The sequence below is a fragment of the Odocoileus virginianus genome, chromosome 21 (genome assembly GCF_023699985.2).
Source record: "Odocoileus virginianus isolate 20LAN1187 ecotype Illinois chromosome 21, Ovbor_1.2, whole genome shotgun sequence".
Taxonomy (NCBI): domain Eukaryota; kingdom Metazoa; phylum Chordata; class Mammalia; order Artiodactyla; family Cervidae; genus Odocoileus; species Odocoileus virginianus.
Window position 1 is genome coordinate 28443181 of NC_069694.1, and position 25044 is coordinate 28468224.

At 36.6% G+C, this 25044-nt stretch overlaps 1 protein-coding gene across 5 annotated transcripts in view; it reads right to left on the reverse strand.

Annotated features, from left to right (window-relative positions):
* The window catches only part of FAM13A (family with sequence similarity 13 member A), a 363870-nt gene that overhangs the window by 258436 nt on the left and 80390 nt on the right, over nt 1–25044 (reverse strand). For all 5 annotated transcript variants that reach the window (XM_070452134.1, XM_070452131.1, XM_070452129.1 and 2 more), the window contains exon 4: nt 9690–9867. In XM_070452134.1, coding sequence (XP_070308235.1) covers nt 9690–9867 — 178 coding nt within the window. The remainder of the gene's footprint in view (nt 1–9689; nt 9868–25044) is intronic.

The window sequence follows — 25044 nt, forward strand, 5'->3', positions numbered from 1 at the left end:
TACACTGAAACCAAGCTCCACCCAAGAGCCAACAAGTTCCAGAGCAAGACATACCACGCAAATTCTCCAACAACACAGGAACATAGCCCTGAACTTTAATATACAGGCTGCCCAAAGTCACACCAAACCCATAAACATCTTAAAACTCACTACTGGACACATCATTGCACTTCAGATAGAAGAAATCCAGCTCCACTCACCAGAAAGCCGACGCAAGCTTCCCTAACCAAGAAACCTTGACAAGCCACTCATCCAACCTCATCCACAAGGAGGAATCTCCACAATAAAGAGGAACCACAAACTGCCAGAATACAGAAAGGGCACCCCAAACATAGAAATCTAAACAAGATGAAAAAGAGAAATACTCAGCAGATAAAGGAACATGATAAATGCCCACCGAACCAGACCAAAGAGAAGGAGATAGGGAATCCACCTGAAAAAGAATTCAAAATAATGATAGTAAAAATGATCCAAAATCTTGAAAACAAAATGGAGTTACAGATAAATAGCCTGGAGACAAGGACTGAGAAGATGCAAGAAAAGTTTAACAGGGACCAAGAAAAAATAAAAAACAGTCAATCAATAATGAATAATGCAATAAATGAGATCAAAAACACTCTGGAGGGAACCAACAGTAGAATACTGAGGCAGAAGATAAGATAAGTGAGGTAGAAGATAGAATGGTGGAAATAAATGAAGCAGAGAGGAAAAAAGAAAAAAGAATTAAAAGAAATGAGGACAACATCAGAGACCTCTGGGACAATGTTAAATGCCCCAACATTCCAATCATAGGAGTCCCAGAAGAAGAAGACAAAAAGAAAGGCCATGAGAAAATACTTGAGGAGATAGTAGTTGAAAACTTCCCTAAAATGGGGGAGGAAATAGCCACCCAAGTCCAAGAAACCCAGAGTGTCCCAAACAGGACAAACCCAACTCAAAACACCCCAAGACACATATTAATCAAATTAACAAAGATCAAACACAAAGAACAAATATTAAAAGCAGCAAGGGAAAAACAACAAATAACACACAAGAGGATTCCCATAAGAATAACAGCTGATCTTTCAACAGAAACTCTTCAAGCCAGGAGGGAATGGCAGGACATACTTAAAATGATGAAAGAGAAAAACCTACAACCCAGATTACTGGACCCAGCAAGGATCTCATTCAAATATAAAGAAGAAATCAAAAGCTTTACAGACAAAAAAAGCTGAGAGAATTCAGCACCACCAAACCAGCTCTTCAACAAATGCTAAAGGATCTTCTCTAGACAGGAAAAACAGAAAAGGTGTATAAACCTGAAACCAAAAAAAACACAAAGTAAATGTCAACAGGATCATACTTATCAATAATTACCTTAAATGTAAATGGGTTGAATGCTGCAACCAAAAGACAAAGATTGGCTGAATGGATACAAAAACAAGACCCCTTTAAATGTTGTCTACAAGAGGCCCACCTCAAACCTAGGGACACATACAGACTGAAAGTGAAGGGCTGGAAAAAGATATTTCACACAAATGGAGACCAAAAGAAAGCAGGAGTTCAATACTCATATCAGATGAAATAGACTTTGAAATATAGGCTGTGAAATGAGACAAAGGACACTACATAATGATCAAAGGATCAATTCAAGAAGAAGATATAACAATTATAAATATATATGCACCCAACATAGGAGCACCGCAATATGTAAGGCAAATGCTGACAGGTATGAAAGGGGAAATTAACAACAACACAGTAATAGTGGGAGACTTTAATACCCCACTCACACCTATGGATAAATCAACTAAACAGAAAATTAGCAAGGAAACATAAACTTTAAATGACACAATGGATCACTTAGACCTAATTGATATCTATATGACATTTCACCCCAAAACAATGAATTTCACCTTTTTCTCAAGTGCACACAGAACCTTCTCCAAGACAGATCACATCCTGGGCCATAAATCCAGCCTTGGTGAATGAAAAAAAACTGAAATCATCCCAAGCATCTTTTCTGATCACAATGCAGTAAGATTAGATGTCAACTACAGGAAAAAAACTATTAAACATTCCAACATATGGATGCTAAACAACACACTGCTGAATGACCAACAAATCACAGAAGAAATCAAAAGAAATCAAATAGAAATGAATGAAAATGAAAACACAACAATGCAAAACCTATGGGATTCAGTAAAAGTAGTGCTAAGGGGAAGGTTCACAGCAATACAAGCCTACCTCAAGAAACAGGTGAGAAATCAAATAAATAACCTAACACTATACCTAAAGCAACTAGAAAAAGAAGAAATGAGGCACCTCAGGGTTAGTAGAAGGAAAGAAATCTTAAAAATTAGGGCAGAAATAAATGCAAAAGAAACAAAGGAGACCATAGCCGAAATCGACAAAGTTAAAAGCTGGTTCTTTGAGAAGATAGATAAAATAGACAAACCATTAGCCAGACTCATGAAAAAAAAAAGGGAGAAGAATCAAATTAATGAAATTAGAAATGAAAATGGAGAAATCACAACAGACAACACAGAAATACAAAGGATCATAAGAGACTACTATCAGCAACTATATGCCAATAAAATGGACAACTTGGAAGAAATGGACAAATTCTTAGAAAAGTATAACTCCAAAACTGAACCAGGAAGAAATAGAAGATCTTAACAGACCCATCACAAGCACAGAAATTGAAACTGTAATCAGAAATCTTCCAGCAAACAAAAGCCCAGGACCAGATGGCTTCACAGCTGAATTCTACCAAAAACTTAGAGAAGAGCTAACACCTATCCTACTCAAACTCTTCCAGAAAATTGCAGAGGAAAGTAAACCTCTAAACTCATTCTATGAGGCCACCATCACCCTAATATCAAAACCAAACAAAGATGCCACAAAAAAAGAAAACTACAGGCTAATATCACTGATGAACATAGATGCAAAAATCCTTAACAAAATTCTAGCAAACAGAATCCAACAACATATTAAAAAGATCATACATCATGACCAAGTGGGCTTTATCCCAAGGATGCAAGGATTCTTCAATATTCACAAATCAATCAATGTGATACGCCACATTAACAAATTGAAAGATAAAAATCATATGATTATCTCAATAGATGCAGAGAAAACCTTTGACAAAATTCAACATCCATTTATGATAAAAACCCTCCAGAAAGCAGGAATAGAAGGAACATACCTCAATATAATAAAAGCCATATATGACAAACCCACAGCAAACATTATCCTCAATGGTGAAAAATTGAAAGCATTTCTCCTAAAGTAAGGAACAAGACAAGGGTGCCCACTCTCACCACTACTATTCAACATAGTTTTGGAAGTTTTAGCCATAGCAATCAGAGAAGAAAAAGTAATAAAAGGAATCCAGATTGGAAAAGAAGAAGTAAAACTCTCACTGTTTGCAGATGACATGATTCTCTACATAGAAAACCCTAAAGACTCTACCAGAAAATTACTAGAGCTAATCAATGAATATGAAGTTGCAGGATATAAAATTAACACACAGAAATCCCTTGCATTCCTATACACTAACAATGAGAAAACAGACAGAGAAATTAAGGAAACAATTCCATTCACCATTGCAACAAAAAGAGCAAAATACTTAGAAATAATTCTACCCAAAGAAACAAAAGACCTATATATAGAAAACCATAAAACACTGATGAAAGAAATCAAAGAGGACACAAATAGATGGAGAAATATACCATGCTCATGTTTTGGAAGAATCAATATACTGAAAATGAGTATACTACCAAAGCAATCTATAGATTCAATGCAATCCCTATCAAGCTACCAACGGTATTTTCAGAGAATTAGAACAAATAATCTCACAAATTGTATGGAAATACAAAAAACCTCAAATAGCCAAAGCAATCTTGAGAAAGAAGAACGGAACTGGAGGAATCAACCTGCCTGACTTCAGGTTCTACTACAAAGCTGCAGTCATCAAGACAGTATGGTACTGGCACAAAGACAGAAACATAGATCAATGAGAAATAGAAAGCCCAGAGATAAATCCAAGCACCTATGTACACCTTATCTTTGACAAAGGAGGCAAGGATATACAATGGAGAAAAGACAATTTCTTTAACAAGTGGTGCTGGGAAAACTGGTCAACCACTTGTAAAAGAATGAAACTAGAACACTTTCTAACACCATACACAAAAATAAACTCAAAATGGATTAAAGATCTAAAAATTTAAATAGGCAAAACAGTCTTTGATGTAAATCATAGCAGGATCCTCTATGACCCACCTCCTAGAGTATGGGAAATAAAAGCAAAAATAAACAAATGGGACCTAATTAAACTTAAAAGATTTTGCACAAAGAAGGAAACTATAAGCTAAGTGAAATGACAGCCTTCAGAATGGGAGAAAATAATAGCAAACGAAGCAACTGACAAAGAATTAATCTCAAAAATATACAAGCAACTCTTACAGCTCAATTCCAGAAAAATAAACGACCCAATCAAAAAATGGGCCAAAGAACTAAACAGACATTTCTCCAAAGAAGACATACAGATGGCTAACAAACACATCAAAAGATGCTCAACATCAGTCATTATCAGAGAAATGCAAATCAAAACCACAATGAGGTACCATCTCACGATGGTCAGAATGGCTGCTATCCAAAAATCTACAAACAATAAATGTTGGAGAGGGTGTGGAGAAAAGGGAACCCTCTTAAACTGTTGGTGGGAATGTAAACTAGTACAGCCACTATGGAGAATGGTGTGGAGATTCCTTAAAAAGCTGGAAATAGAACTGCCAAATGACCCAGCAATCCCACTGCTGGGCATACACACCAAGGAAACCAGAACTGAAAGAGACACATGTACCCCAATGTTCAACACAGAACTGTTTACAATAGCCAGGACATGGAAGCAACCTAGATGTCCATCGGCAGACAAATGGATAAGAAAGCTGTGGTACACTTACACAATGCAATATTACTCATCTATTAAAAAGAATGCATTTGAATCAGTTCTAATGAGGTGGATGAAAATGGAACCTATTATACAGAGCGAAGTAAGTCAGAAAGAAAAACACCAATATAGTATATTAACGCATATATATGGAATTTAGAAAGATGGTGATGATGACCCTATGGGTGAGACAGCGAAAGAGACACAGATGTAAAGAACAGATTTTTGGATTCTGTGGGAGAAGGCCAGGGTGGGATGATTTGAGAGAATAGTGCTGAAACATGTATATTATCATATGTGAAAGAGATCACCAGTCCAGGTTTGATGCATGACACAGGATGCTCAGGGCTGGTGCACTGGGATGACCCTGAGGGATGGGATGGGGAGGGAAGTGGGTTGGAAGGTCAAGATGGGGAACACATGTAAACCCATGGCTGATTCATGTGAATGTATGGCAAAAACCACTACCATATTGTAAAGTAATTAGCCTCCAATTAAATAAAAAAGGAAGACATCCCATGTTCATGGATTGGACAATTTAATATTCTTAACCTAGCAATAATACTCCCAAAATTGACCTACAGAGTCAACAGAATTCCTATCAAAATACCAGCTGGCTATTTATTTATTTATTTATTTTTTGCAGAAATTTACAATATGATCCTCAATTATTATGGAAACAAAAGGGGCAATCTTGAAAAAGAACCAGGTTGGAAGATGGACACTATTTGAATTAAAAACTTACTAAAAAGTCACAGGAATCAAGACAGTGTGGAAACCATATAAGGATAGACATATATCAATGGAATAAAACTAAAAGTGCATAAATAAGCCCTAACAATATAGTTAACCAATTTCTGACAAGAGTGCCAAGACAATTCAATTTTCAACAAATGCTACTAGGAAAACTGCACACCTACAGGCAAAAGAACGGAATTGGACTCCTGCCTTATACCACACAAAAATTAACTCCAAATTAACTCCATAGACTTAAGTGTAAGAGATAAAACAATAAAGCTCTTTAAAAAAACCTTAATAAGTTAGGCAAAACCTTAGATACAACACTAAAAGCATATGAAACAATAGAAAAATTAAATATATTGGACTTTATCAAAATTAAACATTTTCTGTTTGAAAGAATACAATTAAAAAAATGAGAAGACAACTCATAGGAGAAAATATATGCATATCCCACATCTGATAAGGGGCTAATATCTAAAATACATAAAGGACTTTTACAATTCAACCATAAAGACAAAAATCCAACTAAAAATGGTTTGAGGATCTGAACAGACATTTTTCCAAAGATATACAAATGGTCAATAAGCATATAAGAAGATATTCAATGTCATTAGTCATCAGACAAAGGCAAATCAAAACCACAATGAAATACCACTTACCATGGAGACTCCAAAATTCCTCTGAAAGGGAAAATGTAGAGATATGGAGAACAGTAAGGAGCCATACAAACACTAGAAACAAACTCATATATGCAGGAAAGTAATATGTAATTGAGCTGGTATTGTAAATTAGCAAGGAGATATACTACTCAATGAATGATTTGGGAACAATTGGCTATCTATTTGAAGAAAAATCAAACAGGATCTATATGCGATACATACAAAAATAATTCTAGAGAAAGTAAAAACCTAAGCATAAAAAGTCTATAAATGTGACAAAAGAAAAATATGTGTTGTAATGTTTCTATGATATATCACTATTAAGCAAGACAACATAATTAATATTTAGAAATATTATTAAGACCTAAATCCTGATAAGCAAAAAGAGGAAGAGTTGACACATTAAATTAAAATTTAAAAATGTATAAAGCACCATAATAAAACTAAATGACAAACAACAGAACAGGAGAAAATGTTTGCAATGTTTATAACAGACAAAAGATTATTTTCCAGAAGACCTAAAGAACCTCCACAAAGCAGTAAGAGAGATGTACATAAAGAATCACACTTAGGATGTACACTATAATTGTTTTAATATCAAAAAATGGACAACCTCAGCCCTCATCAATTGAGGTATAGCTAAGTTAGAATAAATTTCCATTATCTAATAGTTTAAAGAATGAGGTATATAGATCTTTTGACATTAAAAGTTCTAGTGCTACCATAGAAACAATCAAGCTTCACAATATACACACCTTGATCCCATTTATATTTTAAAATAGATTTATGGCTGTGTTCAAAAAGGATATACACCTACTGGCTACTAATTTTCTCTCTAGAGAGAAGAGGTTGGAATGGGAGGAACTACTGAAGGATATTTTTATTCAATACACCTCTACAGTGTTTGAATATTTTACAATGATAATATTACCCAGTCAACTGAATTTAATAACCTGTAACTGGAAATCCATGTGAAAACATAGTAATTAAGAGTCACCGAGAAGTCTAGTATCCAGAACACTAATCATATATTACTGGTGTATTTTCTTTCAGCTTTATGATTGTAGATTTCTTAAAAATATCACCTTGTATCTCAAATTTACAGCCTTTATGAGGATTTCCCCCTTTGGAAAAAAATCTTCCTCATCTACTGATGATCTCATTCTACTGACCATACAATGTATATATTGTATTCGCCTAAGTCAGTGGTCATGTATGGATGTGAAAGTTGGACTGTGAAGAAAGCTGAGCGCCCAAAAATTGATGCTTTTGAATTGTGGTGTTGGAGAAGACTCTTGAGAGTCCCTCGGACAGCAAGCAGATCCAACCAGTCTGTCCGAAAGGAGATCAATCCTGGGTGTTCATTGGAAGGACTGATGCTGAAGCTGAAACTCCAATACTTCAGCCACCTGATGCAAAGAACCAACTCATTGGAAAAGACCCTGATGCTGGGAGGGATTGGGGGCAGGAGGAGAAGGGGATGACAGGATGAGATGACTGGATGGCATCACCGACTCAATGGACATGAGTTTGAACAAACTCTGGGAGTGGTGATGGACAGGGAGGCCTGGCATGCTGCGATTCATGGGGTCACAGAGAGTCGGACATGACTGAGCGACTGAACTGAACTGAACTGAAGTTATTAAGAAAAGTATTTCGTTTGTCCTTCAGTGCTTCATGATGACAGAATTGTCCTTAAATGGCAGACTTTCTACTGATGATCTTATTAACATTTATGGACTATAGTCACTGACCGAACTGTGGTCACAGGAACTAACTACTTTTTCCTTATTCTAAATATTGGAGCTTCAAAATAAACCACTTCTGCCTCTTTGGACTCAATCAGATAAATGAGTACAGCACTTAGTAAACATTCAATAAACAGTAAGTGCTGTAAGTACGATACCTTATTTCAGAAGAAAAGTACATAGTAGTGACTTCTATAACCATAAATTTAGAAATACACATCAATTAGTAGATCACACCAATGTGAATGAACTTAATGCCATTGAATTGCATACTTAAAATGGCAAAAATGGTAAACATTATATATTATGTTTATTTTACCACAATAAAAAATTTGAAAAGCTATACTGATTAAAAGAACATATATTAAAACTCATTTTTTATTTGATATTTTGACTAATTGAAGCAGGTTACTAGAAATTCCAGATCAAGCCCAATCCAGCAAATCAGCAATGAGGTATGATCTGTATGTCACTAAATAAGCATTCTATTTACAGATTCATTTTCACCTCTTCTAAAATCTAGGGTTTCAAAAGTGTTTCCTACTTTTGTTTCTTACAAGTAGGTCACCCAAGGTTTACTTTGCAGATAGGTGTACAAAGAACAAATACAGTCTTTTCACTACCATAGAGCTCCTGACTAAGAGTGAAGACCATGTTTGAGATATTCATTCACAAGACCCTAATACATCCTATGAAATCCCATTATTCAAAATGTAAATCTCTAACATTACAAAGGAGATAGTTGTTCTAGGTAGAACTTTTCTCCACAGAAGACTGTAAAAAACTTGCAACCCTGTAGTCACTATGATCTAAGCTAGAGTTTATATTTAGAGTCATTCTGAAGACAGTACTATTACTAGTTCTAGGCAGCTGAATGAGTCTGTAAATTAATGGAGTGGATAAGCAGACATACTAATAAAAAAAACTTGTTGAGAATTTCTCAGAGCTTTAAACTGTGAATGCTCTTTCTTTCTCTTTCCTTATAAGCGGAGGGAATGTATTTAATATCAGAGATATTAAAAGGAAAGCTAAAAGCAAAGTCTCTGGTTTGCAAGCTCATATTTCATGTATTAATGATTAAATACCTTTGAGGAATAACAAGGAAAATATAAAGCTTTATGAAAAGTTTTTGTGCCTAGTGATATAGCACCTACCAAGGAGATTAGTTTATTTCTAATCTATTCCTAGAAAACAAATGTAGCTGAAGTTACATTTTTCTGTCACTGACATAGTCCACTTGTTACTTTCTACCCATTAGCAATGATTTATAAAAAATTACATACTATATCAAACTCATTCCCTCTTTTTCTAATCAATTTTTAAAATTGATTTTTAAATGTTGTTTTTAGTCAAAGTAATACTAATTCTCAGAATTTTAAATAAAGTTGTTTGAAACATTAAAAATTATGGTTTCATAAAAAGTCATAGCTTCCATCTCAAAAATTGGGATTAAAAAAATGCTAAAATGCCCAATACCAAGACGGAATTTCTCCAATATAAACTGGTTGACTTCCTAGTCCGAAATCTGCTTCTACATCACAGTAATTTTAGGCAGTTGTAAAGGAAAAGGGCATATGTGATGAAACTAACAGCAAAAGTTCACCAACTTACTGAAAGCAATTTGGCCCAAATACAGTGGCAAGATTGTGAACATTCATGCGGTTCTGCACATGGTGCTTGGCTACTTTTGTCAAGAACTGGCAAAGGTACTTGAGGAGGCAGTAGTGGGTATCTGGCAGCTCTTCTATTAAGGCTCTTAACTTACTCTCCTGAGCATCATTTCTGTCATCTGGGAAAAAAAAAAGAAGAAGAAAAATTGTTCTCAGGTATATTTTACAGTAGTAAAAAAGATACACAAGTACAATACATCCCAACATTTAATTCAGAAAATCATTCCCAGGGACTGAGATGTGCCATTATAAAGAGGCATGTTTGCTTTTTCTTTGATCCTCAAGCATTTGATTTTAATTTTCAAGAATAACTGACTTATTCAAGACACCCTGAAAACCACAAGCTTTTTATTCAGTGAATAAAATAGGTTGGTATTTCAATTCTGTGTTTTCTTGCCACAGATTAAGATAATGGCTGGACTTTGATCCATAGCAGATCTTCCATTTCATTTTTGTCTTCAAGTCTGTTAAAAACAAGAATCTCTTGGTTGAAAAAACTTCATGTAGGAGACCTACCCGGATCACCATGAGTGACACCAAACTCAATAACCAGGGGTCTGTGCACAGAGAATATGGAAAGAATCTTTAAATTTTTAAGCAGCATTTTAATCACCCACATGTCACAGAGTTTAGAATTTGATATGTGCTTCATACAAATGTCTAATAACGTTGTGTGTGCCTAGTCGCTCAATTGGATTAGCGTATCCTACTCATTCTGACCCTTTGGACTGTAGCCTGCCAGGATCCTCTATCTATAGGATTTCCTAGGCAAGAATACTGGAGTGTGTTGCCATTTCATCCTCCAGGAGTTCTTCCCGACCCAGTGATTAAACCCTAGTCTTCTGTGTCTCCTGCACTGCAGGCAGATTCTTTACCCACTGAGCCACTGGGGAAGCCCCAATAACCTTGTATGAAGCCAAAAACATCCAACAATGTGCCAGAATTCACAGGCAGACATGTGAAAACTTTCCCTCAATTCTCAGAGATCTGTTTTATTGATATTTAAATAGTAAAGTTGCTATCTTAAGTAAGTCTGTATACTACTTTCTATCAGAGGGACACATGAATCTTTTACAGAAAATACTTTTCAGGGAATAATGACAATCTATCAGAAATCAAATTGTCAACACCTGTTGGAACATCAAAAAAGCAAGAGAGTTCCAGAAAGACATCTATTTCTGCTTTATTGACTATGCCAGAGCCGTTGACTGTGTGGATCACCATAAACTGGAATTTTTTTAAAGAGATGGGAATACCAGACCATCTGACCTGCCTCTTGAGAAATCTGTATGCAGGTCAGGAAGCAACAGTTAGAATTGGACATGGAACAACAGACTGGTTCCAAATAGGAAAAGGAGTACATCAAGGTTGTATATTGTCACCCTGCTTATTTAACTTATATGCAGAGTACATCATGAGAAATGCTGGGCTGGAAGAAGCACAAGCTGGAATTAAGATTGCTGGGAGAAATATCTATAACCTCAGAAATGCAAATGACACCAACCTTATGGCAGAAAACAAAGAACTAAAGAGCCTCTTGATGAAAGTAAAAGAGGAGAGTGAAAAAGTTAGCTTAAAACTCAACATTCAGAAAACTAAGATCATGCCATCCAGTCCCATCACTTCATGGCAAATAGATAGGGAAACAATGGAAACAGTAGCAGACTTTATTTTGGGGGGTTCCAAAATCACTGCAGATGGTGACTGCAGCCATGAAATTAAAAGACGCTTACTTCTTGGAAGAAAAGTTATGACCAACCTAGACAGCATATTAAAAAGCAAAGACATTACTTTGCCAACAAAGGTCCACCTAGTGAAGGCTATGGATTTTCCAGTAGTCATGTATAGATGTGAGAGTTGGACTATAAAGAAAGCTGAGCAAGGAAGAATTGATGCTTTTAAACTGCGGTGTTGGAGAACTCTTGAGAGACCCTCGGACAGCAAGCAGATCCAACCAGTCTATCCTAAAGGAAATCAGTCCTGAATATTCATTGGAAGGACTGATGCTGAAGCTGAAACTCCAATACTTTGGCCACTTGATGTGAAGAACTGACTCATTGGAAAAGACTCTCATGCTGGAAAGATTGAAGGCAGGAGAAGGGGACGACAGAGGATGAGATGGTTGGATGGCTTCAGTGACTCAATGGACATGAATTTGAGTAAACTCCGGGAGTTGGTGGTGGACAGGGAGGCCTGGAGTGCTGCAGTCCATGGGGGTCACAAAGAGTCAGACACGACTGAATGACTGAACTGAACTGATCCTTTAGACAAATGTCTAAGAGAATAAAAATTTGAGCCAATTATATTTAACGCACACTGGATAGATAGGCCAGCTGCTCTAGCTGGTCAAAAGTATAAGAAACAAAAAAGTGAGGCAAGAAAGATACAAAGGAAGAGGAGTGTCAGTGTTACATAGGTAATGTGCAATGGCAGGAAGTGAAAACACAGAACGTCATAGATTGCTACTGATGGTGGCTGTAGATCACAGGATAAGAATGCAGGCTAGGAAGCAGGTTTAGCTACCTACTGCTTTTGTGACCTCAGACTTCACTGAACTGTTTCCTTATTTTTAAGGGTAATATCAACTATCTAACAGGGTTGTGATGAGGATTAAATGAGTTGACAGTTACAGAGTATTTAAAACAAACTAGGTGACACATACCAAGTGCTATGTTAAGTATTTGTTAAATAAGCAAAGTAATGTTTTGCTTTACCTTCATTACCTTGGTTTTATGAACGCATTGAGGTTTTAGCGAAATGCCTTCTAATAGGAACCCATTTCACCCTTATGAATGTCAGAATAAGTGATGCTGTCAAAAATAGCAATGCTGAACATGTACAGATGTCCCATCTTTGGTAGAATCATATTGGAGAACATTCTATTTATGACTGGAATAACTCCATTTCTTATTGATCACAAACACTGTGATCCAGTAAACTATAATTTCAGGGCAAACAGATCTCTTGATACTAGAAGTTATTAATATTGATTTTTTTTTTTTTGGCTGTGTGGGCTGTTTTTTCCTCTAGTTGCAGTGAGCGGGGGCTACTCTCTAGTTGGGGTACGCAGGCTTCTCATGGCAGCGGCTTCTCTTGTTGCAGAGCACAGGCTCTCGGGCCTGAGGGCTTCAATCGCTGTTTCATGTGGGCTCAGCAGTTGTGGCTCCTGGGCTCCAGAGCACAGGCTCAATAGCTGTGGCACATGGGGCTTAGTTCCTCAATGGTATGTGGGATCTTCCCAGACCAGGAATTGAACCTGTGTCTCCTGCAATGGCAGGCAGATTCTTTATACTGAACAAGTGGGAAAACCCTACCTTTTTTTTTTTTAAATCACATCCAAATATTTTGATAATCCATAAAGATGTGGTATGTTGCATATTATCATGTTAATTTCTACTGTACTATAATCTTGCCTAGTAGGAATACACAAGAAATGGAAATAATTGTTTGGAGTGATTAAAAATAAATTGGTAACTATCCACTTCTCATACCTTTATATTATAAAGATAAATATGAACTAAGAGGGGCTTCCCTGGTGGCTTAGGGTAAAGAATCCACCTGCCAATGCAGGAGACACAGGTTTGATCCCTGATCTGGAAAGATCCCACATGCTACCGAGCAACTAAGCCCATGCACCACAACTCTTGAGCCTGGGCCCTAGAGCTTGAGAGCCACAACTACTGAAGCCCACATGCCCTAAAACCTTTGATCCAAAAAGAAGCCACAACATTAAGAAGCCTGTGCACTACAACTAGAGAGTAGACCCTGCTAGTTGCAGCTAAAGAAAAGCCCGCATAGCAAGGAAGATGCAGCACAGTCAAAATAAATACATAAAATTTAAAGAAAAAGGAACTAAGAGAAAATGTACTCCTATTTGCCTTTTTTTCCTTATGGTGACTAAGGCAAAGTGAGTCTGGATGTTTTCATGGGTGTGTGCTCTCTTTCTAAAATGTGGATTAATTCCCAGCATTTCAGGGTATAAGCAATAGCTTTCCAACAGTGTTGACAATGGACATCTGGCCTTCTTTCTGGCTCTGAAGTGAAACTTCAAACCCTACGGCAATGTGTGAAGACACTAGATCAAAAAAAAAAAAATTTAAAATAGTTAGGAGTTTATGACATCTTTGAAAAGCAGCAGTACTTTGATGATTTACTTCCACTATTTTGAAACACAATGAGTAATTTCCCAGGAAATAAAACTGACAAAAAAAATGGGAAGGGAGATATCTATTCAGAGAATCTCCAACTTAACAAAATACCATGAAAGCCTTCATGGCATGAATGAAAAAAATCATGAAATATGCTCTCCAAAAGCAAAAATAAGTATGAGGGGGAAAATATATCTGTCTCCTCCTACCCACAAGCATTCCTGCTTCCTCTGATGGAAGACATATTCACTGGTTCACTCTACTTCAGCGGCTTTGACAGCGTGCAACACACTTGGACCCTAATATTCATAGCTTACCTCCTGAATCTTTGTTCAAACATATCGGCAGTGAAGCAAAGACTTGACTTTATTAGTATGACATTTCTTTTCATCTCTTTTCATAACAAATAATTACATGAGACGTGAGTTAGATCCCTGGGTTGGGAAGATCCCTGGAGGAGGGCATGGCAACCCACTCTAACATTCTTGCCTAGGAAATGCCATGGACAGAGGAGCCTGGCAGGTTACAGTCAGACACGACTCAAGCAACTTAGCACCCACAATAATACTGAGAATCTGCAATTTATACTGCTTTTCCAGAAATCTGGGGTAAATATCACCTTTACTGCCCACCTGCAGCTATCCCACAGATAAGACTTCCTCCACAGAAGATTAATAACTGCTCCACACATTTAGAATGTTCAGCCTCGCACTGAGTAGGCAAGTATTGGTGCAAATGTGCCTAAGAAGATGCCTTTTGATGTTTTCTAGAAACAAAGTTCATAATAACTATTTTTGTTTGCATTAGTTTTTGATTCACTGATACCTAAATATAATAAACAGTACCATATTCATTCATGTTCTTACATTTATATTGGTTATGACAATGTCTTAAGGTCTCATGTCATAAATAAGAATGAGCAGTGCTTCTATCTTGGGCACACTTATTCCTAATGTATACTTATCCACACTATGTGTGATGTTGATCACGTGCTTTCTGTGTGTCTGACTGTCTCTAACACCAGAGATACAGCACTAAACAAAATAAACATCATGCTTTCATTAAGCATATTCTATTTGGGGAAAGAGGGACACGACTGAGCAACTATGCACTGCACATCACAGATATATTAAAATATTTTAACTGTTTTAGAAAAGTGTGGTTACTTCTAGAACTAAATTGGAATAAAAATTAGGATGTGTATAATTTATAAATCCAAAGAACTTAAGAAAACTTTGTACATGGAATAATGGTTAATAATTGAAACAGTCATCATTTTCCTTAATGTCAATCTTTTCCTAGGAGAAGAACGAACTTTTTCTATTAGTGAAAAGTGCCATTTCAAATTATCCATGTTTCTTACAAGATTTTCATTATTGGCTGAATGTGACCCTTTTTTTTTTTTTAAAGCTAAACCATGAACAAAACCTAGCACACAGTACATGCGGTATACAAGTAAACGACTCAGCAGTTGAAGAAAACTGTACAACCAGAACTTCTGTTCCAGATTAGGTAGCAAACACTGAAGCATGTGACAAGTATTTGCTCTCATTAAAAAGAGATTACAATCATAATCAGCAATAATGGACCTAATCACGGGATGGCACCCTACTCTAATCTGGACATTCATCCTAGTGCTTGTCACGTGCTTTGACTTTTTGATGGCCAGGAAGTTACACTGTACATACAATCTTAGCCTCAAGTGGGAGGAAAAAAAAAAAAACAATTGGCAAAATGCTAATCTCTACTACAATATATCTCAGGGCCATGGGAAGGTCAGCTATTAAAAGAACCAAAATATTTAGCTTCATGGCGCCAGATTATTGAAGTAGCTTTTTATTTCCTCATTAATTCTCACACAAGGATTTATGAAAATTTGCTAATCTATTAGAACAGTGAGTTGCTGCTGACTCTGAAGCTGGAGAAAGGTCACTAGCTCAAGAATGTGGACTGCCTCCAGAAAGAGAAGCCAGTAAGAAATCAGGGACTGCAGCCTCACAGTCACTTAGAACTGAAAGCTCCCCAAAACCCAAATGAGCCTGGAAGCGAGAACTCGGGCGGACACCTTGGTTTTGACCTTGTAAGGCCTGGAGAAGAGAAACCAGCTGAGCCTATACAGTTCTCATGGAACAGTGAGATAGCAAGTATGTGATGTCTTAAGCCACTATATTTCTGGTAATGCAGCAGTAGCCATCTCACGCATCCCCAGCTAGAGATGACTAGATTGAAACAGAGACATTCATTAACTTTTCCATGTTCACACAACTGCCAAGTAGCCAAGCTGCAACTCAAATCCTGGCGGTCTGACCTCAGAGCACATGCTCTGACCAGTTCATGCCTACAACGCTCACTTATGAGTATCACTATCACACAGCACCTAGCACACTGCCTCAAACTTGTCAATATTTAAGAAATGTTTCTTGAATCAACAAATAAATAAGCAGAACTGGTGAGGAGTAGTAGGAAACTACTACTGGGAGTAGGAATCTCCATTTATTTACAATCAAATATAACATTTTAGGTCCCAGGGTATATGTGGGGAATAGCATTTTAATTAAAGGGTCTTAAGAATTTCTGGGCACAAAATGCTTCATAAAAAAACTAAGAATAAACAAAACACGAATTCTGTTTCTTTCTAAAGATGCAGAAGAATGGGGAAAATAATCATAAAATGCCAGCTATCCTGGATTAGACTAGGTTTTACCTCTGCATTTCATTTCTCGTGAGTGGAACCATGTCTTTTTAGAGTGATGAGAAGTTTATATAAATAATTCTATCTTATGATTAATGGAATTGGTATTTTTCCACGTGAAAGGAGAGGTTATATTCTTACAGCTCTCTCGCAACCCTTGCCCATGACAAAGTTCTCAAAGCCTCACACAAATTTCTCAAAGGGCAGAATGATAAAGTAACTAATAAAAATTAATAAACGACAACCTATTCTTAGACGTTATTAATAAAACTACAAATCTTATCATTCTGATTAGCTCCTGCAAGATGTAGAGTTATGTTTATTGCCAAATTAGCCTGTATCTAGACTGCCACTGCCACTCCCAGAATGGACCTGCATGTGAAAGCAAAGGCAAAGGGTGCAGGAAAAACAAGAAATAGATGATGCTTTGCATTTCAGTCCTATAACCAAAAACTAATGCTCAGTGACACCAAGGAGAACATCAGCAAACCTATGCTGCAGACATTCCCTGAATGCCTCTCAGTGAGGACGAAGACATCGATTAAAAACATAGCAAGCATTTAAATAATCTATCCACATAGCAAAACTGGGAGCTCACATCTAGGCTAAATGTGAGACACAAGGGTATAACAGCTGAAGATTTTGTTTATAATGTAGAAATGTCTGTACACAACAGAATGGGAAGTGCTATCATTCCAATATAGGAGGGGCAGCCTCCCACAATGACCCTAATCTTCAAAACTACTGGCAATATTGCTGCCAATAAAACTTGGCTTTCTCCATAAAGCTAGTGCTATAGTAAGTGGGCAAAGTACACTAAGTGTGTAGTTTCAGTGCAAATCGTATTACTACTATTCTACCCAATCCCCACTACTGATCCAGCTGACACTATTGCTCAGCTGTAAGTGGACTGGACTGATTTGATGTCCTGTGACTTAAACCATCGCCCAGAGTTATTTAAGGTTGTTTTGGATGTCCCCTTCCTCCCCTGAAGACTTCAAATTGTTTATGGACTCAGTGTAAAAGTTGACTATGCTCATGGGCTCAGTAAAGCAGGGGTTCAGGACAGAGCTTAACATGGTTCAGGTAGAGCTGCAGGTGGCTAGCAAGCTGGTCACTTGGCATCCTTTCAAACTGATACCATTTAAACAATAAACAAATTTTCAGTATTTTATGAATTGATTCTATTGATACAGGTTGTTTTACCTTTTTTTTTTTATTAAGTCCCTTGTTGACTGTTCATTCTTTTCCTCTTCCAGCTCAATCTAAATAAGACTTCTTCATGATAGCACTCATAAAGAGTGCAGAATTTACTGAAGATTTCACTCAGTTTGTGATAATTCATTTCAAAAATCCCCAACAGACATTATTTTCATGGCCCTGGAGCTTCTGGATCTCTCTTTCTCCCCTTCAAGCCTATAATTTTCATGTTATTACAAAGCTCTACTGCCTGTACTAGGAGGATAACGAAAATGAAAAACACAGACAATAACAGGTATTGTTGATGATGTAAAGAAATTGAAACTTCCATTAATTGCTGATGTGAATGCAAAACAGTACAGCTACATTGGAAAATTGTTTCTTAAAATGTTAAAATCACTATTTGACTCAGTAGTTTCACTTCTAGGTAGATACTGAAGAAAAATTAACACATATGTCCATATAAGAACTTGTACATAAATGTTCATAGCAGCATTATTCCTATGAGCCAACAGGTGAAACAACCCAAATGCCCATCAATTGATAAATAAATAAATACAGTGTAGTATAGTTGTTCAACAGAATACTATCTAGCCATAAAATAACAACACACTGATTTATGTTCCAAGATGAATGAATTTTGAAACTTACGTTAAGTGAAAGAGGACAGTCACAAAAGACAACATATTGTGTGATTCCGTTTATAAGAAATGGCCATAATAGACAAACCTATATAGATGGAAAGTAGATTAGTGTTTGCCTACGACTAGGAGGAGAGGAGGGAAGAGTTGGGAAGGAATGGGGAGTATACGCTAATAGGCTTGGAGTTTCTTTTGGGAATGATAAAAATATTTTAAAACCAGATAGTAGTGATGATTGCCCTCTCCGAATACATTAAATACCACTTTAAATTGTATACTTTAACAAGGTCAGTTTTATGGTATGTACATTGTATCTCAAGAAAGAATAAGACAATTCTGTTGACTTTAAAATCCAGTGTAAGAAAAAGTCAGAAGAGAACTTTCCACTTAAGATGAGTTTATCTACTTCTCCTCTTCATATCTCACTAAGATGACAGGAATTTCTTAAGGTATAAGCCATCAAGGATAAAGAGAACACAGCTGAAAAGACAAGAGTAAATAAAGGATTTCAGCAAATTTACATACACTCACATTCACAACACATATATACTTCAAGACCAGTTGTTCTAATGCAGAATAATTTTGCTTAGTCCTGACCTTTCCAAATTTGCATAATCCCACGCACTACTTAACACTATCTCACAGTGTCAAAGGCCATTAAGAGGAAAATATTTATATGTGCTCAGTAAACCAAAGATTACCTAGCTATTAGGATCTACAACCTTAGAGATCATAGGGAATTATGAATAAGAAAGGCTTTCTTTCCTGTCACGTGGATCTGGATGGAAGCAGAACTAACTGGAATATCATAAAAATGTATAAAGTCATGTGTGGAAACCTGCGTTTCCTGGCACCACATTTTCAATTTATTCCAGTAGAGGTTTCACACATCTGAGTGACTGGCAGCTTGGGCAGATGGCAATGCTTTCATTCTGCTCTGTGTTTAGGTCTTTACCCAGGACAAAATGCATGATTTATATAGTTAGCATTGCTTATAGAAAACCTAAAAGGCACACACTGAAAATGGAAAGGGCTTAGACTTGGAGTTTAATATAATGATTGTTTTTCACAGAAACAAATGTATGAGAGTTTAAAAATTTTGAAAGGAAAGGAACTTCTCAGTAAGAAGGAATGAACCTAAGGAAGGAAATATTTCACTTTTCCTATGGTGCTCTTACTACCCAAGGGGTAATGACTTCATAATTAGTACACTATAATTTGCAAGGCAAAACCATTCAGCTCACATCAAAGAATGCCAGTGGCACTATGATACAGAATAGACAAAAGACAGCCTTAACTCAAACTTACCTAGTGAATTCCTCACGTAATGAAATAAAATAAATAGTGCAAGGCTTAAGCACCAAGTCAGCAAATGAAATAAGCTTTCTTTACAATCAGGCATTGTGCTGATTAAGATAGTGTTACTAGGGTGGTTTTCTTACGAAAAACAGATGCAATCTAAATTATCAAAGCTCATAAGCTAAAATTCAGAGGCACTTAACTCTCACACATTGTTTACACAGCTGCTATTATAAAATTCTCCCCATTTAAAATCAAGCATGGGATAGGTGAAAGGTAAAGGAGAATGTTCATTTAAAGAGATAAACTGATCACATATTCTTCCCAAAACCCTACTTAAATGACAGTAAAATGACGCTTAAAAAGTGTAAGCACCCGTGAGCAAAAAAAGAACAGCAGAGAAGACAGAAGGGAGGAGATTTCAAAGCCATTTGGAAGTGAATGCAAGTGACTGAAAACAGACAGACTGCATGAAAGCCTGTCAAGCTTCAGGCAGCCTCCACCACCCCAGCACCCAGGCAAGTGAGCCAGCAGGCAAGAGTGCTGAGGCTTAGGCTCTGCATAACGTCAGTGGATTCTTGGACATCTGAAATAGCTAAGGTCTACAGTGAGGAAACAGCTGAAAACATGAAGATGAGTGAAAATGTGCTAATAAATAACAGGCCCGTCAGCATACTTCCCATCTCCCCCTGACTCCTGCTCAAGGAACACAATAGCTGAAGAGAAAAACATGCCCACATATTGACATTTGAGGTTCCCCAATGAAACAGCTGGATTTCCCCTATCCCCACCATCTAATCCTCCTGAAGTGAAGTACGCCAGTAGACAAGCCCCCTGGTCCATGTACAAAATGCTACTCCTAAATCACGACAGCCAAATATCCTCATATGTTTTAGTAAAGAGGGAAAAAGAAATCCCACAAACAGAAATATACGGGGGAAGAAACCCAAACCAAAGCCACATAACCACATAAACAAACATCCCCCAAAGCCTTATTTGTATCTCAGAAAGAAGAAGAACAGACTGCAATAAAACAAAGTCCTTCAAAAAACAAACAGCATGAATATGTTCGATATTAAAGTCAAAGGCTAAAACTTTTAAATAAGGTTAGAAAATAAAATTGATTAAATTTCATAGAAAACAGAACTTAAAGATGATAATCAAACCTCTAAAGGAACAATAAAAGATAATACAGGTACATTTCCAAGACCAAAAGACAATATTTTCCAGGCTGAAGGGATCTGCTGAGTGCCCAACACAACAGAGAGAAAAGACTGCCAGGAAGTGCAGGTCTGGGAAGAATTGGGGAAGGAGGCTCAGGGCGACACTTACTACTGGGGTTCAGATGAGAGAAAAAAAAAGGGTCCAAGAGCAATCTCCCCAGAAATAAAGAATGGACAAACTATTTGACATTTTGAAAAAAACAGGCAATGGCGGATGTGTTGGAGCAATCTAAAAAATGCAGATTATTTTCATTCACATAATTCCCTATAAATCTAAGAGATATTAACATCAGGCAATACACTTCACACAAGTACACATGCTTACACAGTCCTAACAAGGCCTACCTTAATTAAATACATACAAAAATTATTAGCTAAAATTGTGGTAGAATGATACTGGAGTAAGTAACAGTGTAACAGAGCTAATTCTGCATATTTATGAAGAAGAAACAATGAGATAATATCTGGAAATAAGTAATCAAGATAAAAGACTATATTATCAAATAGAAGGAAATATCAAAGGAATAGCTAGACAAGTGAAACCTGATTTCTTCTGGGAAAGAACATTAAGGGCAGCCAAAGCATGTGTAGGGGTTTACTATGTAAATCTTTCCACTTTATTTAATTTTTAAATAAAACCATATGCATGCATTAGTTTGAAAAAAAAATTTCTTTAAATAAAGGATAATGTTAAAAGCAATAAGATGATGAATTTTATCAAGTAATAAAATTACTTAAGAACGTATCACTTCAGTATTTGATTAAAAATGTTACTGACAAACCACCAAACCCATTCTATTAACCACTCGTTCCCCCACCCTTTTCCTAACACACACTATGCTCACTGTTGGAATCATGTACCTCTGTTTTCCAAACACCTTTGTTTTTGTAATCCTTTCTTCCTAAAGCACACACCATCTGTGGTAATTCTACCAGCCCTCCGAACGTCACTTCCTTCTTTTTGAAACCCTTCTTATCATCTGATTTAGTAAGGATTCCTCCCCTCAGACTCACTTTGTTTTGTATAACCTGGCTCTCTGTGTACCTGGTTCTATTCCCCTAATAAACCTGTAAGCTCACTGTTCACAAGACAATATCCTACTTCCCTATGTGAGCAATAAAATACCAAACAATGCCTTTGCGTGTGTGCATGCTCAGTCGCTCAGTCATGTCCGACTCTTTGAGACCCCACAGACTGTAGCCTGCCAGGCTCCTCTTGTTCATGGGATTTTCCAGGCAAGAGTACCAGAGTGGGTTGCCATTTCCTCCTCCAGGGAATCTTCCTGATCCAGGGATCAAACCCATGTCCCCTGTAGCTCCTGCATTAGCAGGCGATTCTTTACCACTGAGCCAACTGGGTAGCAACAATGACTTTACCTCAATTTATAATTAAAAAAATTTTAGCCACTGATTTCATATAAAAGAGTCCTGTACTATATGTAATATGCAATATTTGCAGGCTCACACTTTCATTGAAATTATATAAAACATTTCAAAAAGTAAAAATTGATAATTGATAGCAACTCCAAAAATATTCCCGATGAATTTCTGGAAGATTTGGTCCATTTTGTGTGATTTACCAGGCAAAACAACAACCAAAAGTTCAAGCAGTTTCAATTAATTTGGGCAAGAATTTTGAAATCTTCATTTAACTCCAAACTGGAACTCTCTTTTCCCCTTTTCCTTCCTCCTCCTTAATCATTAGGCAGGTAGGTGCATTCACCCTTCTGTAACTTTTATAATTTTTTATTTAGGAAACAGGGACATTAGGAAAAAGGGACTAATTTTAAGGTTAAAAGTTAAAAACTTGAAGGTAATCACACTAAATGGTTCATCTTCATATAACCAAGAAACCAAGGGGTGGGAGCAAGGGCTGAGGATAAACTGGTACATAAGTATCGGAATGGACGGTTATATTAAAACTATGGATGCCTGTGTCTCATCTCAAGAGATGATGATTTAATTTGTCCACAATGTAGTAATCTCTGGGATTTTTCAAAGCTTCCCAGACAATTCTTATGGGCTGCCACAATTGAGATGCACAACTTAACATTTATTAAATATATAGTACATGACCAACACTGTTGTAACTGCTTCAGTGGATAAACTCAGTATCCACAACAAGCTCAGAAAGTGCACACTACTATGTATTCCATAGTAGTAAAACTCTGTGTGGTGGTTTTACAGTGTCCACAAAGTCTGACACTTCTTCTTTCAAAAGATGGTGCCTAATTCCTCTCCTCTTCAATATGCTCCTAATGAATATAATGTGGTACAAATGATGCTATTTGATTTCTGGGGCTAGGTCACTGAAATGATAGCTTCCATCTCTCCTAATGTGCTCACATTCTGGGGGAAGCCAGCTACATGTTATGAGAACACTCAGGAGATGCTCACAGAAAAAGGAACTGAGGCATCTCAAGAGCCAGCACTACACTGTCAGCCATGTGAACAAACCACCCTGGAAGCAGATCTCCCAGCTCCAGTCAAGCCTTCAGATAACCGCAGCCCTTTGACAACTCTTGAGAGCAACTTCCTGATAGAAAATACATGTTTAATGTGGTTTTAAGACAACTGTTATGTAGCAATAGATACCTAATATACTAAGACACAGAAAGGTTAAGTAACCGTCCATACTAATGCAGCTGGTGGCAGGCAAACAAATCAGAATGGACACAAAGGCCCATGCTCTAAACCACAGGCTGTAATTTCCTCCTTCAAAATGAATCTTATTTTCTCTGTATCTCATTAGAGTTGATGCTGGAATCAAAAGATATTATATAAATAAAGTATCTTCTAGGTATTACATAGTGAGTAGTCACTAACTAGTACCTATTATCAACAGAAGGAATAAATTCTTACAGAGAATAAATATTAAAATACAAACAATTTACAGAAAATTATACAAAAAACAAAAACAACACCCAGTAGCATTTTTAGACAGCTTATCATTTATTTTAAACTCATTCCTTATTTCTATCTCTGCTAGTCTTTAAAGATTTCTAAGGAAAAAACATCAGTTCTGTAGTAATTAATGATTTCTATTCTAGACAGTATCTAATTAGCACCTTCTGTAGGCATTTTACTAATTAATTTTTAATAATACATACACCAAGTTGTGATAAAGTTTTTTTTAAAAAGCAGTGCTATGGACTGAATTTTTTCCCTACAAAGTCACAGGTTAAAGTCCTAAACTCCAATGTGACATAAACTCCAATATTTGGAAGCAGGACCTTCACAGGGGTAATTAAGGTTACACGAGGTCATAAACATGAGGCTCCAAGACCCTCTTCAGATTCAATGCAATCTTATCAAATTATTATGGCATTTTTCACAGAACTAGAATAAAAAAGTCTTAAAATCTGTATGGCTTAACAAAAGGCCCCAAATAGTCACAGCAATCTTGAAAAAGAAAAATGGAGCCGGAGAAATTAGGCTTCCTAACTTCAGACTTTATAACAAAGCTACAGTCATTAAAACAGTATGGTATCAGCACAAAAACAGACACATTAGATCAATGTAACAGAACAGAGAGCCCAGAAATAAACTCACACACTTATCAATTAATCTATGACAAAAAATGCAAGACTATGTAATGGGAAAGGAAAGTTGCTTCAATAACTGGTGCTGGGAAATCTAGACAGTTATGGCTAGAAGAATAAAATCAGATCATTTTCTCATAGCATATAAAAAATAAGCTCAAATTGATTAAAGACCTAAATCTAAGACCAAAACCATAAAACTCCTAGGAGAAAACATAGGCAAGACACAAACTGCAGCAGTATTGTTTTGAATCTATCTCCTAAAGCAAAGGAAACAGAAGCAAAAATAAACAAATGGGGTCTAATTAAACTTAAAAGCATCAGCATAGTGAAGGAAACCATTGAAAAAAATGAAAAGACAACCTATTAAATGGGATAAAATATCTGTAAAAGATATGACCAGTAAGGGACTAACATCCAAAATATATAAATAGCTCACACAATTCATTATCAATAAAAGCCAAATCAATTAAAAAATGGGCAAAAAGACCTGAATAGACATATTTTGCCAAAGAAGACATACATATGGCTAACAGAAATATGAAAAGATG